At 40.6% G+C, this 16,975-nt stretch overlaps 1 protein-coding gene across 1 annotated transcript; it reads right to left on the bottom strand.

Annotated features, from left to right (window-relative positions):
* Positions 1-4,988: 4,988 nt before the first annotated feature.
* LOC132123138 (beta-secretase 1-like) lies at positions 4,989-16,020 on the bottom strand. Its single transcript, XM_059533691.1, has 9 exons — positions 15,716-16,020; positions 14,045-14,133; positions 13,735-13,951; positions 13,521-13,658; positions 13,017-13,151; positions 11,900-12,001; positions 11,671-11,820; positions 6,121-6,292; positions 4,989-5,379 (listed from the first exon to the last, which is right to left on the bottom strand). The coding sequence occupies exons 1-9, from the start codon at positions 15,962-15,964 to the stop codon at positions 5,135-5,137; spliced, it is 1,497 nt and encodes a 498-aa protein (XP_059389674.1). The 5' UTR covers positions 15,965-16,020; the 3' UTR covers positions 4,989-5,134.
* Positions 16,021-16,975: the final 955 nt, after the last annotated feature.

The following is a 16,975-nucleotide window of genomic DNA, read 5'->3' as shown; positions in this document are numbered from 1 at the left end:
TATAATTATAATATCATTATAAAAAAGTGGATTTATTTCACTAATTCCATTAAAAAATTGAAACGTGCATATTATATTCATTAATTACACACAGACTAATATATTTCATGTTTATTTTTTCAATTTTGATGATTATAACTGACAACTAAGGAAAATCGCAAATTCAGTATCTCGGAAAATTAGAATATTACTTTAGACCAATTCAAAGACAGGATTTTTAGAAATCTTGGCCAACTGAAAAGTATGAACATGAAAAGTATGAGCATGTACAGCACTCAACACTTAGTTGTGGCTCCTTTCCCCTGAATGACTGCAGCAATGCGGCGTGGCATGGAGTCGATCAGTCTGTGGCACTGCTCAGGTGTTATGAGAGCACAGGTTGCTCTGATAGTGGCCTTCAGCTCTTCTGCATTGTTCGGTCTGGCATATCACATCTTCCTCTTCACAATACCACACAGATTTTCTATGGGGTTATGGTCAGGTGAGTTTGCTGGCCAATTAAGAACAGGGTTACCATGGTCCTTAAACTAGGTACTGGTATCTTTGGCAGTGTGTGCAGGTGCCAATCCTGTTGGAAAATTAAATCTGCATCTCCATAAAGTTGGTCAGCAGCAGGAAGCATGAAGTGCTCTAAAACTTCCTGGTATACGGCTGCGTTGACCTTTGACCTCAGAAAAGACAGTGGACCAACACCAGCAGATGACATGGACCCCAAACCATCACTGACTGCAAACTTTACACTGGACCTCAAGCAACGTGGATTGTGTGCCTCTCCTCTCTTCTTCCAGACTCTGGGACCCTTATATCCAAAAGAAATGCAAACTTTACTTTCATCAGAGAACATAACTTTAGAACACTCAGCAGCAGTCCAGTCCTTTCTGAAGCGAGACGCTTCTGACGCTGTCTGTTGTTCAAGAGTGGCTTGTCACCAGGAATGCGACAGCTGAATGATATCATTGATATATAGCAGCAGGCTACTTTCTCAAAAATGATAAATATTACCCAGAATGCAGTCATAATTTGACCATTTGGCCTTACTATGATGCTAGGCTCTTGGTCATATCCCTTTAAAGGAATCTATTCTTGATTCCAAGCCTTGAGCTCTTCCCCCGGATCCAGGAGTCTGGCCATAACAGGTAAGTTTGGATGTAGCCTAAGCCTTTGGCCGTAAGGGATAATGTCACGGACAGCCATCTAATGTCTCAGGCACAACTCCCATGGAAATGGTAGAGTTGGTACTTAGTGCTTGCCATGGTTATGTGGTCATCAACTACAAATCACTGTTAGTTCAGCGTCACTGTCTTTACCCATATGTGCTGTCGACTCTCATCAAAAATTTAATGCTGATCCAACATACTGATTAATCATTGATATGTCAGTCTCAACCAAAATGATGGTTTGGATCGCTATTACTGGATGACAAAGTAGTGCCCACAGAATAATATAGGTTTTGTGCATCATTGGACAAGTTTTCAAGTAGACATGGCCTGTAAAGAGAGTCTTCATCCCTCCTGTCGTGCTGCCATTCCTGTACTTGCTTTTTTGAGAACCAGCCCAGTGACAGTTGTTATTGTTGTGGCATGTTAATCTCCAATCTTGTATACAATATTATGCTATACAATCATTGAACTCACACCTAGAAAGCTTGATAAAACCATTTTCTTTCTGATTAATAAACTATGGGCAGGAAATATTACTTTATTTGAACAACTTTAATTTGATTTAATACTTGAATGTACTAGAAATTAAAACAGTGCAAAAACACGACAATCGACCATCAATTGTTTATTTATTTTTTGGCTAAATGAACAATAAATAAATAATCACTGCATTCTCCAAATGATTTCATTGATAACACCTAGCACAAATTTTGTTTCCCCATTGAGGACAGAGATACTCATTTCTGAGTTCAAAGCAAATTCATTCTGAGACTAGAGATCAGATAATTGTAGCTTTACCAGATTTGAATGTAGATAACATTAAACATTGATGTTCTTAAAATAACATGATTAAAGATTGTGTCTGCCTCCCAAACAACACTATGAAGCTATTAAACCGTTCCAGAGTTTGGGAACTAAACAAGATCTACCATCCACAGTTGATTTTAATAATAAATAAGAATAAATGAAGTAAGTCCTTTTTCATTGATATTAATTGTTGACATTTTTGAGCTTCTTGAAGAGTTGGTTTCCCTTTCAACTTTCAATTTTCAACCAGGCTAGGCCCTGTAGACCTGGGCCTTCAACATACTCGCCACTTGAGCTTGAACGTTTAGATCACGGTAAGACATCATGCCTCCCTAACAAACTATAACTGCACCTCCTGATGATGATTCAGTGGTCACAATGAGTACACTTTCACAATTAATGGAACGGCAGGAAGAATTTTACAGACAGCTTTACAACCCTGGACTGGATAGGAAGATATCTTTAGAAAACAGAGAGTGTTTTATGACAGATCTTTTTCAGATGCTAAAAGTACCTATTGTGGTGTTCCACAGGGTAGTTGTTTAGGACAATTATTGTTTTCTATTTTCATAAATGATTTACCAAATGTTGTTGATAATGCTAATTGATTATGTATGCAGATGGATCTGCAGTGTTTTCTGCAGCACATACATAAGCTGAGCTTCAGAAAACATTAAGTGAACAATTACTGGGTGGTTTTGAATTAATAGATTCATTTCAAATATAGAAAAAACGAAATGTATCATTTTTAGTCATAATAATAATAATATTACTTAGGCTGTTGATGGGATGCCAGTGGAACAAGTAACAAGTTTTAAGTTGTTGAGTGTGAAACTTTACAATACACCGTCCTGTCCTGTCCTGTCCTGGTGTAACACAGGAAAGCTCGTAGGTGCTCAAACCTCACTCCTCTGATCTCAAGAGGTGCACTAGTGACTGATGCTAGAGGCTGCAGTCTTTAGCCTCCTTGTTAGTGGACCTGCGATCTGGGTTTGAGTCCCAGTCAGAAAAAGAATGAGGAGGGGGGGGGGGGGGGGGTTAGGACCAGAGGCGTTAAACTGGTACAATACACAAAACTCTCCTGGTCTGATCATATAGTAAGCATTAAGGGAAAAGGTATAGCTGTGGCTAGGAAATGTTCTGCATTTATTCCATCTTTCATTTTAAAATATGTTGTGCAGTCATTAGTTTCATTGCATCCTGAGTACTGCCCAATGATATGGTCAAGTGCATCTGAGAAATAGGCCAGGCCAGTGCTTCATTATCCTGATATGCATAGAAATGTTTCATGGCTGTTAGTGAAAGACAAATTACATTGACGACTACTGGTATATTTTCATAAAGTAATCAAGTATCACACACCATGCTTTTTTTTTTATTTGAAAAGCTTGTAAATGTGGGTTTTTGGCATGGTTATGAAGCATGTCAAGTAAGGCTAAACTCTCTTTACCATTTCCATCAACAAATTTGATGAAAAAGACTCTGTTGCTTGGAAAATGGTTCCCATAAATATACAAAAGAGTAAATGCAAATTTGTCTTTTGAAGAACATGTGAAGATATGCTTATAAATATGTAGATGGATGTGTTATGTGCTGCTACTGCTGAGGTGTATGGGTATAGTTTTGTAATGTGATTAGTGTAATTTTATTTTTTGTTCTTATCTTAATTATTGGTATGATTTTAGTTATTTTGTACAGTTTTGTGGACCCCAGGAAGATTAGCAACCACTTTATGAAGCTAATGGGGATCCAAATAAACAATAAACAATCACATAGTCACCAATAAATATACACATTGGTCTATTATGCACCTTATTAAATGTAAGAACTGCCAATTTAGATTTTCATTAACACATCAAATTAGTTAGCGGTAGGAACCTGCTTTGTTCTGGCTTAATCTGAAGGTTTGGTTAAGATGATGTATGAGAGTGTGTGCTTTTCCTAATGTGAGTTATTATATGCTAAAGGTTAGGCAGCAATTGTATAGGGTGCATTTAATGTTGGGTTGTGTGTGTGTGTGTGTGTGTGTGTGTGTGTGTGTGTGTGTGTGTGTGTGTGTGTGTGTGTGTGTGTGTGCAATCATATTTGCAATATGAAGTCATTATTTTACAAACAGTATGTGTCCAGAGAAATGATACAAAAGCTGATGAATAATTGTTACACACTGGTGGTGTATGAGGAGATACCCCTGACAATGTAAAGCGCTTTGAGTGCCTGGAAAAGCGCTATATAAATGTAATGAATTATTATAATTATTATTACATAATTTACATATGACTGTTCTAGAGTAAATCTCTAGAAAACGTGTCCAGGTAACATCTGACTGCAAAATAAAATAATAAATCAATAAATAAAAAAATAATAATTTGAAATTACTTTTTTTATTTGCAAAAAGAAAAATTGCTGCATAAATTAAAAAAGTTTAAATAATAAACTAAATATATAATAATAATAATAATAATTTTTTTTTCATTAATTTGCATTGAGGTAATGAACATTTTAAAGAAAATGTTACTAAAATTTCCATTAAAATAATGGGGGAAAAAACAACAACTCTTGGACCTAAAAATAGGCTTCATGTTTAAATAATTGTTTTTATTGTTTCAAATCATATATTTATTATTCAAATCATATAGGTCTATTAACTGTAAGCTTTCAACTAATACAGTCAGAAGATCATGTTGTTTTAGTATGTAGTAATATGAGCTCTTCATGGTATTTTGGTGTACTGCTGTGTCATGGACAGTTACTCATGCAGTACTTTGTTATATAGCCCATATTCATTTTGAAAATCAGTCAATATTGATGATTATAGAATATGACATCTTGATATAGTGATCAAACTCTCTCTAACTTTCAAACACAGACACATCCACTCACATAGTTTACAGGACTTCACTTGAACAGTCCCAGGACAGCAATCCACAATTCATTCTGTAAGATAAAGGATCATTCACATATCACATGTACTCAAAAAGGGTTAGAGGGTACGAAATCCTCCAAGGTTGGACACCCATTAGGGTGTGTGTGTGTGTGTGTGTGCATATGCACTATTATAACATATATAGTTAGAATTATCTCATCAATATCATCAGTTCCCCTTCTTTGAGACCCTCGAGTACGGCCGGCTTTACAAGCACTGAAATCATTCTGCGTTTAGATATGGCTCACTTCAGGAGGGATATGTCATCAGAGAAATCTCCAGCGCCCAGCGGATGAAGGCAGCGTGTAAAGCGCCACTGACAGACCATGAGGCACAGAGGCAGCATAAATAGGGCACAGATGCCCGCCATAATGTAGGCGATGGTCATTAATGTGGACTCGTCAGTCTGAGGGACATTGTAGCCACAGTCCTCGAGGTCCAGGCCATGGAAGGGCCCCTCCACTGCGGCGGTGCGGAACTCATCGTGGACTGGAGCACAGGAGAATTAACACATACATAAGGTGGGTGACATCTCATTCACGAATCTCAATGATGATATCATAACATTCTCCTCAGTCTAATAAAACATCCTGGATGTCTGGATGCTGTGGCTTGACTTGATACACAATCCAACTGTCTCACAAAATGTAAACTAGTACAGTAAACATGTTTTACTGTACTAGTTTTTATGGACCTTAAACCCATCTCAGCCAATGCAGGTGAATGAGCAAAGTTCTTTCAAGGCGAGAACACCCTGATTGTAAAACAGGATTCAAGAACATCACAACTGACCTACAATTGGTCAGAGATGAAGGGCTGTTATCTGATTGGCTTGGGCAGACGGTGGGCGGAGTCCACCTATTTGTGGATTTGTCAGCATGTCTTGATGCTAGAAATGTTTCAAAATCCACAAATGCACATAAAGCCATTCACAGATAAATGCCAGGCAGAGTTGTGTTTGTGACATTGAAAAGGTGTTTGTGGATATGCTTTTTAATTTGCAAATCTCATTTGATTATTTTTCAATTTAATATATTTTAGTGAAACTCTAGCATGTTTTTATGGATCTCACTCTGTTTATCTGTGAATATGTTTTTCTGAATCTCTTCACATTTATTTGTGAATCATAATCTATTCATTTGGAATAAAGGAAGAAACATAATCTCATTGTGTAATTGTCCTGATACCATCTGAGGCCACTGGAAGTTTCTCAGAGACAGTTTCTCTCACCGTGACACGTGCTGACCGCGAAGCCGATGCGTTTGTGTTCTCGGTCAAACACCACATAGAAGCCCTCCATGATGACGGCACCCATCACCGTCCCAGTACTGGACTGAGACACAGCGAATTTATAACAGTCCTCCTGAGCCGAGGCCACGTCCTCCACCGGCCTCAGATACTGCTGCAGAGAGAGCAGACACGGACAGATATCAGCTCCACACGAGTCACAAACACATGATCATGAGCACATTAAGAGCCAAACCAAATCTTTTTAATCTATTTAATCTTCCAAAAATCTTAAGGCTGTTAAAATTTATTTTGTTTAATCTTTTTAATTTATTTTGTTAAAGCCTTCGTTTAGTATTATTTATTTACATATGTCTGTAAATGGTGCTTTGCATGTAATGTCACCTCTTTGTATGTAATATTGACATTCTCTGTACTTTTATCTTTGGTACCTTGGCATTAATAAAAAAAATAAATAAATAAATAAATAAAAAACATATGGGTCTGTCACGTTATGAAGGAATGACTCAAAAAACCCGAAGAATCATCAGATGATCTAATCAATTCTCTTTTCTGCTCAGACTGCATTGACTGAAAGACTAATTCCACTTTCTGACAATCTCACACAGGGCATGAGGAGGTCTTAAGGCTGAGGAAAGATACTGTATCCATCGGCGTCTACTCATAAATATTGTTTACTGTGTATTCCATCTCTGTACTGCTGCTCATGCTCTCATTGTGGGTGAAGGATCTGAGGATCAGCATCTAATACTGTGTACCATTTATTGTCTTCGAGTTTGTGTTATTCATTTTTAGACATTTATAATCGTTCATCACATATCATTTAATCATTTATTTATTTTTTCAGTGCACTTGCTATTTGTTGGTTTAACCATATGATTGTGTGGTTTCAAGGATTATTTGACTACCCAATTTAAAAGTACCCAATTTACGACATCTATTAAAGGTATAGTGCAGCCAAAAATGAAAATGGGAATGTTGATAATCAAACAGTTTATGGATGATGACTCAAGAAGATAAAAAAATAAATTAAAAAAATCAAGAAAAGTATCAAGATAAAAGAAATAGTCAATTGCTATTGTAACTGTATGGTTCTTTTGAAGAATATTTTGAATAATTTGAGGGTAGGTATATTAAGATGTAATTAATTTTCATATCCATTCACCATGCTCACACTTACATTTAAAATGTGATGTGTTTATACTAAGATGGCGGCACGTCCACACACATTGGCTTCTCTCTCGTGTTTTTTGTCTTGTGAGTCGCAGTGTTTTTGTACGTCTTCATCACGTCTACTTGTCTTTAAGCGCATATACAGTCATGAGTTTCTGCTTGATGTCAGCAGAACCACATTTTTAGAGTTAAACATGGAAGAGCTGCAGGATCTCGTCTGCTCCGGAGGACTACACCATCACCGACCCCCACGACTGCATATCGCCCACAGCGGAGGCGCCACAAGCGACGTGAAAGAGCCAAAGAGGGGTAAGCACGGAGGTATCCGGGCTAGGCTAACACCAACAGAAACATGGCTCAGCAACAGCATTCCAGACTGCGCTATTCAGCTTGATCAGCTGACATGCTATCGAGCCGACAGAGTTCTCGTTGAAGGAGGTAAATCTTATAGCGGGGGGCTTTGAGTCTACATCGATGATGGGTGGTGCTGTGATGCTGTTGCGTGCAAACACTGCTCACTCCTGATGGAGTTTATGATTATTAAGTGCCGGCCGTTCTATCTATCGGGGGAATACACAGCCATACTGCTCATTGCTGTTTACATTCCTCCGAACAACAACAACTGCAACAGGAATGATGTACTAAATGAACTGTACTAGCACACCAGTAATCAGCAGACAGCCCACCCTGAACCTTTTCTCATCTTTTAACACACTGACTTTCCAACACGAGGTAACAACACTCTGGACTGTTTACACCACACAGAGAGGAGTTTACAAGACCCCACCCTCAGACGACATCACTGTCATGCGAATGCCTGCATACAGTGTATTGATGATGTAACAGTCACAAAACAAAACAGTCACAAAGACCATCACTGTCCGGACCAAACAGAAGCCATGGATGACAGGGGAGGTCTGCAGACTCCTGAAGACACGAACGCTGCCTTCAGAGCTGGAGATGTGGTGGGCCTGAGAACAGCCAGGGCCAACCTGTCCCATGGCATCAGAGAGGCTAAGAGACAGCACTCCAGGAGGATAGCTCATCAATTCAGTGACAGCAGAGACACTAGGAACCTGTGGCAGGGGATACAGACCATTACGGACTACAAGCCCCCACCACGGACCTGTGACAGCAACATCTCTCTACTGAACGAGCTGAACACTTTCTTCGCTCGCTTTGAGCAACAAAACAGCACCACTGCACAGAAGACTACACCTCCTCCCGGCGACCAGGTGATGACGCTGACCTCAGACAGCGTGAGGAGATCCTTCAGCAGGTTCAATGCAGGCAAAGCTCCGGGTCCTGACAACATCCCTGGGCGTGTACTGAAAGACTGTGCAGCAGAACTCACTGATGTCTTCACAGACATTTTCAACATCTCACTGAGTCAGGCTGTTGTTCCCATATGCTTCAAAACTACAACCATCATTCCAGTTCCGAAGAAGCCATCTCCATCCTGCTTCAATGACTACCGTCCTGTTGCACTTAACTCTCATGAAGTGCATTGAATGGTTGGTCATTCACCACATCAAGTCTTCCCTGACTCACTCCATGGACTCCTTCCAGTTTGCATATCAGTCCAACCGCTCGACCGATGATGCCTTCACCACTGCCGTCCACTCAGCACTTACACATCTGGACAAAAAAGGGACCCATACGTCAGAATGCATGTGAATGAGCTCTCAACAGCTCATTCACAAACTGGTCCAGCTGGGGCTCAACACTTCACTGTGCAACTGGCTGTTGGACTCGGGTCAGCAGTAACACATCCAGCACCATCACACTGAACACTGGGGCCCCCCAAGGATGTGTGCTGAGCCCCCTCCTCTTCACTCTGCTGACACACGACTGCATGACTGGACACCGTCACACAATTCCAACCTCTTCATTAAGTTTGCAGATAACAAAAAGAACTGAACTCTGAAGTCCCTTCCCTCACCAGCCCTCTCATCCCCAGGTCCTTCCACTCCTCCTCCCAACAACAACCTCTGACCTGCACCAGTCACTTTGAGGTAGTGAGCAGACCAATGCTGCACATTCATCTACCTCTTCGATCAGTTTAAATAAAGAACTGCTCACTGAGCTTTTTGTCACTTTAAATCAGCCTGAATATGCTCACACCTGGGAACAAATGAACTAATTAATGACACACAGCTGGAACCAAATTAACTAAATGGGGAACACCTGGAACTAATATAACTGAGGACAGGAAAATCCAGAACAAACATGTGACAGATCACCTCCCTCCCGGACATACGGATGTAACAATACCATCGGAGATGGGGAGACGGGTTCCTCCTGGGTGGATCAGGAAACCATGGCAGACTAGGCAGTTCGGCTCCGTGGGCTATACTCAGGAACAGGAGCCCCTCCTGGGTTGAACTGGGTTGATCGGGATCGAAGACTGTCCAGACACCGGATGACTGCCTCCTTCCAGCCAAGGTTGTTGGTGTCTGGGAGCTCCGCAGGATGATATTAAGTTATCCCAATCCAGAACAGCATCCTTAGGGCTTCCCTCTTGAGGGAGCAGGTTAGGGCAAGCAGCACAAACGCCCTCGTGGACACAATTGGGTTGGGCTTGCCTGAGCCAGTGATATGAATATTGCTCATTCCTCCATTAGGGGATGTGGAGGATCGCACAGGAAAATGAAACCAAAACACTATAAAAATAAAAAAATGGAAAATAAACAAGGAGAGGGGGTGCCGCTTACTTAGGTCTGCTGTTCTGTCCCGTTACACTCGGGAAGGAGTGAGGAGAAACTGGAGAATTTTTCAGATATAGAAATTAATTATACACAGGAACTAAAAGACATTTAACAGCAGACAGAGAACTCAACACAGGGAACACTATTTAAACACATGACACAATGGGACACACCTGGGAAGAAATTAACTAATTAATGACACACAGCTGGAACCAAATTAACTAAACGGAGAACACCTGGAACTAATATAACTGAGGACAGGAACAGGAAACATGACAAAATAAAGAAAAAAACGGAACAAACTTGTGACAGTATGTGCTGTACATGAGGAAGAATTGACAATAAAGCAGACTTTACTTGACTTGAAAATAAAGTTTATAAGTCGAGCTGAAGTTTGTTCTTTTTGGTGTGGATATTGTTCAAGTTTTGTTTCAGGGAGTAATGGACAAATCTCTACCTTCAAGGGAATAGAGACAGCATCATGTCTGGTGGTACAGAAACCAGATCCCATTCCTACACAAGGTGGAGTGACTGTAACTGGTAAATGTACAAGAACTGCATTGAACTGTGGGATACATTGTTACAGGCACTGCACTTTGCACATCTTAGCAGACAGCTTTTACATATCGAGTTTTGTCTTCAGGTTCACATTTGGCAGGCTAGCATAGAAAAGTGGATATATATTTATATTTAATTTGTTTTCAATGTCCAAACAAAGAGAAAATTACCTAAAAGTCAGGCGCGGAGTTTGCGGGGGGGCAGGGGGAGCATTGCCCCCCCTGGTGGCTGAAACGGGAAAGTAACTGAAGTAGTTCAGCCCAGTGACACGAGATGGGCATGCAAGTGGAGATGTGTGAAATCAGTGAAAAGTCACTACTCTGCGATTATGGAGTGTTTGAGAGAAATTAGTGAAGAGGGAGAGAAGTGGTCATGTGTAGAGAATTGTGTGACTGTTCATTTTTCCCTCTTAAAATGTTTTATATGTTTCATGAAGTAGGCTACAACAAAATGCGAAATAACTTGTTTTTAATCACTCTCATTGCCACAATGTGTTTCAAAAGTGGAGAGTATTGTGTGACTGTTCATTTTTCCCTCTCAAAATGTTTTAAATGTTTCATGAATTACAACAAAATGCGAAATAACTTGTTTTTTAATCACTCTCATTGCCACAGTGTGTTTTGAAAAAAGGAAAGAAAAATGTTAAAAATCTTTTCGTTTTGGTTGAAGATAATATTTTAACAGTGCAAAAGTGGTCCACATTTCATTGATTAATTGTGTTCGAACGAAGATGCGATGCGAAGTCAAGTGGCTGCTTATGCGAAGTAGCCTACCTGTTTACAAATATGATTGTATTGTTGTAGTGTTTTTTCTTGGGTTAAAAATAAATATGTGTTTATTTAGCATGTTTGTTTTGTCCATATGTGCTAGTGCTGAGTTCCCCAATTGATAGGCCATGCAAGTCCCAGCTGCTACAATGATTTTTTTTTTTGCCCCCCCTGGCTCGAATGTCAAACTCCGCCTATGCTAAAAGTACCTTTCATTTGAAGTATTTCATTCATTAGATGAACTAAATATATAGACATTTCCACATCAGAGACTCAAACTCATACAGACTCAGAGATGAAACTCGTCTGATAGCAGAATGAAGTACCTGTGGCAGGATGGAGATGCGGAAAGACTGGTTTCTGTTTTCACTCATCAGGTAGAGAGAGATGACAGGGAAGATGTGCCACGGTGTGGTGCCCACCTGCCAACACACCAGCTGCTCGCCCAGCCAGAAACCTGAGGGAAACTGTTCAGTCTGTGGGGGAAAAGAGCCAGATGAGCCAGAAAACCTACAATGTTCAGGATGTTAAAAAACACAGGCGATATAAACTGACCGATGAAGCTGCTTCGATGGCCTTCACAGCCGCCTGGAACACTTTACGAGGGAGACGCAGGTTTGTGGTGCCGCTATCCACGATACTTTTATCATAGTTATACTGAGAGACAGAGAGAAACAATGAGAATCTTTCCTTTTACTTCACCTCTGTCTAATAAATAAAACTGTTCAACTGGAAAAGTACAAAGAGAAAATACATAGATGTTAGGGTATGTAGTTTTTGGTTTAAGGACATTTGGAAATAGATTTGTTTGAAATGCACTTTTCACACACCTAAAGCTTATCCAATTAAATTCAAGTTAAGTCTTCGAACAACCCAGTGGGCAATTGATGTTGAAAATTGACATCAACATTGATGTAAAAAAAAAAAGAAAACCTTTGCATGATGTCCAAACTGAATTTAAAATGATGTCACAGCATCTTGATCAAGTCTAGACTAATATTTGATGTCAAATTGATATCAAGCTGCCCGCTGGTATGTCCAACACTGGGCAAACATGCAAAAGAGAAGTTTTAGAAGTGTAATATTTCCATCACATTTTAAATTATTCTTATTTTTGTTGTTGTTTGATGGTGTTCAGATGGTTAAATATTTCTGGAATAAAATGGATAACTAATTTGTCTTGCTAATGCTTAATATATGCATCCGAAATACAAATATTTATTTAATTTTCTTTTTATATTTTACATAATTTGACAAAACGACTCATCTCAAGAATTCTTTTTACTTACAGTGTATATTATACTTTTATATTCAAAGTATACAAGCTTTTTTTGAAGCTTACTAAAGGCAAAATTGTTGGTCTGGTTATTAATAACGAAGAACCTATATACAGTAATCATGAAATTATTTATCTTTCTTGTAGTATTTGTTTAGATTGCAGTTCTACAAATGTAATAATTGTTTGTGGATTTTCATATTTTAAGATGGCCTGGATTTGAGACAAGAGTAAATCATTCAAATCTCTGCATAAAAGGCATGAAAACAGCAACAGCTTGTTATTTTCAGGAAGCAGCCCATCACGCATCAAACTGCATGTGAATTGTGATGAGTGAAGTCAGTTTTCTCAATAGAAATAACTGCTTCATGGCAAACCCAGGAGAGTTGTTCTCACTTCTTTGCAGTCCATATTAAGGTCCTGTCCGTTGACCTCGATGCGCACGATGATGACCTCATAATACCACTCTCGTCTGATTGGTGTGTACCACAGCTCGCCCACATACAGGGACGGATCGATTCCCCCAATAATCTGTGAAGAACAACACAATCTGTTATAGTGTGGCACTGAGGTTGTTTTGTTTCACATTAATTAAAGCTGTTTAACTCCACATAGTAAACTATATTATAAAATATATAAAAGAAGGTTATTGAACTATGTTTTACAAGAAAATACTATTTCATTGAGAGAAAAAGTTCACACAAATCATATGGACTTCTTATATCATATTTATATTGGCATTTTCTTTTCAGGCTCAGCAGTCTGGTTCTCATTCAGAACATGTGGGGAAATATGCAAAACGTCTCCTTTTGTGTTTCACAGAAGCGTTAATGATAGGACATTGGAGTCAGTTAACTATTTCTGGCATGAAAATCCTCTACATTTGCCCAGTTCTCTCACCATACTGCCCCCTACAGTGGAGCTGCCGGCGCTGTAGTTCTGGGTGAAGCCCGCTCCGCACAGCTGCAGGGAGAAGACGTCTGGGACGCTGGTCTGCCTCAACAGAGAGTCGAAGAACGGCTCCAGAGTCTCGTCCGGCTGAAAGACACAACACCCGGTCAGAAGCGCCTCTTCATCAAGCTCTGTGAAGTTATGACCGCTACAGAAAGATCACCCTGGCGATCTGGGCGTAGGCCAGTCCGAGGATGCCCTCCCAGTTGGATCCGTTGATGAAGAAGCGGTCAGACTGGGTGATTGCAGCGATGTTGGCCCTCAGAGACAGGTTGAGCCCGTGAGGAATGGACACCAGGTCTGTGCCCAGCTCGCCCTCCCAGCGGCCCTGTGTGTACGGCACATACACACCACGGCCCAGATCTCTGAACGACGACGAGCTGAAGACACAGACACACACATGCCCGGTTCAGCTTGTTGATATGTAACATACATCATGTCCCGTCTGTGTGTGAATGGTTACTAGTACTCACAGAGATCGATGGTAATATCTGTGGAGGAACGGGTGAGCAGCTGCGCCTACTGCAAAATTACTGCTGCCCGTATCCACCAGGATGTTCAACTGGAACACAAAGGGAACACACTGTAGCTTCAGGTTTGTCTGCGATCACAGAAAGTGAATAACTGCAGAGATCATGAGTGGTGCTGGCCGTAGCCAGGGGCTCTAGATGTGGCTCCGTCTTCTGAGATCTGCTGGGTGTTTGTGAAGAGGTGTTGGAGAATGAGATGCATTACTGAGTGAGAGCGACAGAGAGAGACGAGGGGGTGAAACCTGAGAACTGAGACATCTTTGGACTGCTGAGATCCCAGCAGGTTTTAGCAGATAGACAGACCATATAATCATTCTGAAATGAGATCAGACAGTTACTGTGTCCACAATGACAGGCAGCTTTGATAAAGGATAATGAATACTTTGAGATTCTTGCTGAGGACGTTAACTCTGTCACTTGCCTTCATTAGACTCTATAATAATGTCATTCGTGGCTCTGCGCTCAACATCAGCTAAAGGACGTTTTTTAACAGCTGATGCTGAGAGCAGGCTACGTGACCACTTCTCTACTGATTTCTGTAGTCATCACACCTGTGCATTCACACATACTGGGTTTTCCAAACTCATCTCTACCTGTCCACATTACAGCTATTAGACAAAAAGTGCTTTAGATAACGTGCTTCTCCTTCTCTTCACCTGTGTATCTCTGTCTCTGAGCTGTGAGTGTTTCTCTGGTGTAGGACGAATCGAGCTCACTTCTCGTGTCATTGATTTGTCCTGTGAGCTTCCTGTTATTTCTGCTCACTGAATCTGTATCCTGCTCTCAATCTCATCCCTGTGCACACGCTTCCTCCAGTGACCTCTAAACCACAGGCCTTCCTCTTCCTCAAACATTATGTGACCTCACTGACCCGCAGTCGTGATGATGTGACAGCGGTCAGCTGAAGATGTTTGCTGTGCAAAAACACATTCATTTCCTTCCACACCATTTTAAGCTTGTGTATGAAGCACTAGACAAGAGACAATTGAAACAATTGTAAAAAAGTTATAGTGATGATACTAGCTCGACATATCCTCAGCAGAGATCTGCCGCTGCCGGTTCTCCTGTGGCTAAAGCACAACACTATCAATGCCAAGGTCACGGGTTCGATTCCCAGAAATGCATAAATTAAGAGAACGTTTGAATATAATGATTATTATTTGTACATATATGCTTCTTATAGCAAAAGGTTGCAGGTAGGTCTGTAGTAGTGTATATGTAGTAGACAACAGTAGCGTGTTATTCTGAGACAGTGTAGCATGATCACACAGGAACCGTCCCACACTACTAAAACCACTAATATACAGTATTTCTGTGAGCACAACGCAGAAAATAATGAAAAATGGGGATAAAAGATAAATATTATTTTTCTTCTTTATTTTAGGTGATATGTAAATGTTTGTTCAATCATTACAAAATAAAATAAAATAAAATAACAGGTTCTAATTTAAATAAATCCAAAATTATTTTGGATACGTTTCTGTATTTTACCAAACATTGTGCTGCAAAAAATTTTATGCAATTGAAATATAATAATCTGAATAGTTAATGTTCGATTAGATGAGCTGTCCCTGTGCTCCAGAGGTACAGAGTGTGGCTCTGATCGCGTCTCACCTTCTGCGCCGGGGTGCCCACGGACATTTCAATGTAATACCCTTGGCCTGACTTTCCGCGAAGGTTGTCAATCATGTTCACAACATTCATCCCACTAGCCGCTCTGCGCGTGCGGGCGGCCCTCGAGGGGCCCCTGGGGGCCGCGGTCTGTGAGAGGGGCCCCTGCCGCAGGGGGACGCGGAGCAGCTCTGAGGAGCTGACCGGCAGAAGCGACACGAATGCCCACGAACACAGAAGCAGAAGCCTCATCTTCCAAAGCTCCAGATCGGTGTGTTTCCTTCAGAACGCGGATGTGCGAGGTCTGTTATGGCAGATTCCGAACCCTTGCGAGCACTCAAGCACATCCAGGATCACGTTTATGGTCCTTCGCTCTCTCCATCCTCCGCTTTCACAATCATCGCCGTTTTCCGCTTGCCTCGTCCATGTTTATGAGAATTTCTATATGGAAATACAGCAGCCAAAAAGCTTCCCGAACGTTCTTTAAGAAATGTCCTGTTAAAAAGAGAAGATCGTTCTATTGATATAGATGCAGATGTGAAGAGTGCTGTCGTTGAATGTGTGCATCGAGATGTGCTCGTCTATTAGCGCTTTGATCATCTGACATCACAAGCCTCCATAATCCGCATCTCTGTGTGCTCAAAGCGCTCCTGCCTCCTCCTCCTCATCCCTGCATCCGACTCCTGAACGAGTCATTCATCTGAATCTATTCTTCTGAATGCTGAGCGAATGAATCACTCGACTGAAAAAAAAAAACATTGTAGTGGTATAAAATAAAAATGTTAGGTGGACCCACAAAAAAACGCACATTACACGCAACAGGTCTCCTAAAAATAATAATAATAATAAAAATGCATCGATATTTAGCTAAATATTTATGTACCGTGGTGAATCCTTTAATTGAAACGAAACGCCCAAACGAGCCGATTCGCTAAATGAATCAGATTCTCACTAGCTCACTGAGCGGACTCCACACACACACTGGAGTGATGCATCATGGGGCTTGGAGTTCATTCATCAGGCCATTTTCCTCCTGTACTGCATAACAGTTTAACATTGGTAACATATTTATATTCTTGAATTGTGTCTTTGTGTTTTCATGCCTCAGCATTGCTACTGGGATCACGGCCCAGTGAGACTATCAGCTGGAAATATAACAATGCTTTGAGCTGAAGGAACACCACGGTCATTTACCACAGTATTTTACTGCTATTGCAAGATTATTGCATGAGTAAAAAGAAGGGAGAAAAAAATGTACTGAAA

The sequence above is a fragment of the Carassius carassius genome, chromosome 41 (genome assembly GCF_963082965.1).
Source record: "Carassius carassius chromosome 41, fCarCar2.1, whole genome shotgun sequence".
Classification (NCBI taxonomy): domain Eukaryota; kingdom Metazoa; phylum Chordata; class Actinopteri; order Cypriniformes; family Cyprinidae; genus Carassius; species Carassius carassius.
The sequence above is the reverse complement of the archived record's forward strand: the minus strand, read 5'-3'. Positions and strand labels throughout refer to the sequence as shown.

What these genes read in the sequence shown, in the direction of transcription:
- LOC132123138 (XM_059533691.1), bottom strand. Translation starts at nt 15,964, where the DNA reads ATGAGGCTTCTGCTTCTGTGTTCGTGGGCATTCGTGTCGCTTCTGCCG. An exon ending in CCATCGAAGCAGCTTCATCG is followed by an intron (nt 11,821 to 11,899) that starts GTCAGTTTATAT and finishes TTTCCCCCACAG; the next exon opens with ACTGAACAGTTTCCCTCAGG. An exon ending in GCATCTCCATCCTGCCACAG is followed by an intron (nt 6,293 to 11,670) that starts GTACTTCATTCT and finishes CTCTCTCTGCAG; the next exon opens with CAGTATCTGAGGCCGGTGGA.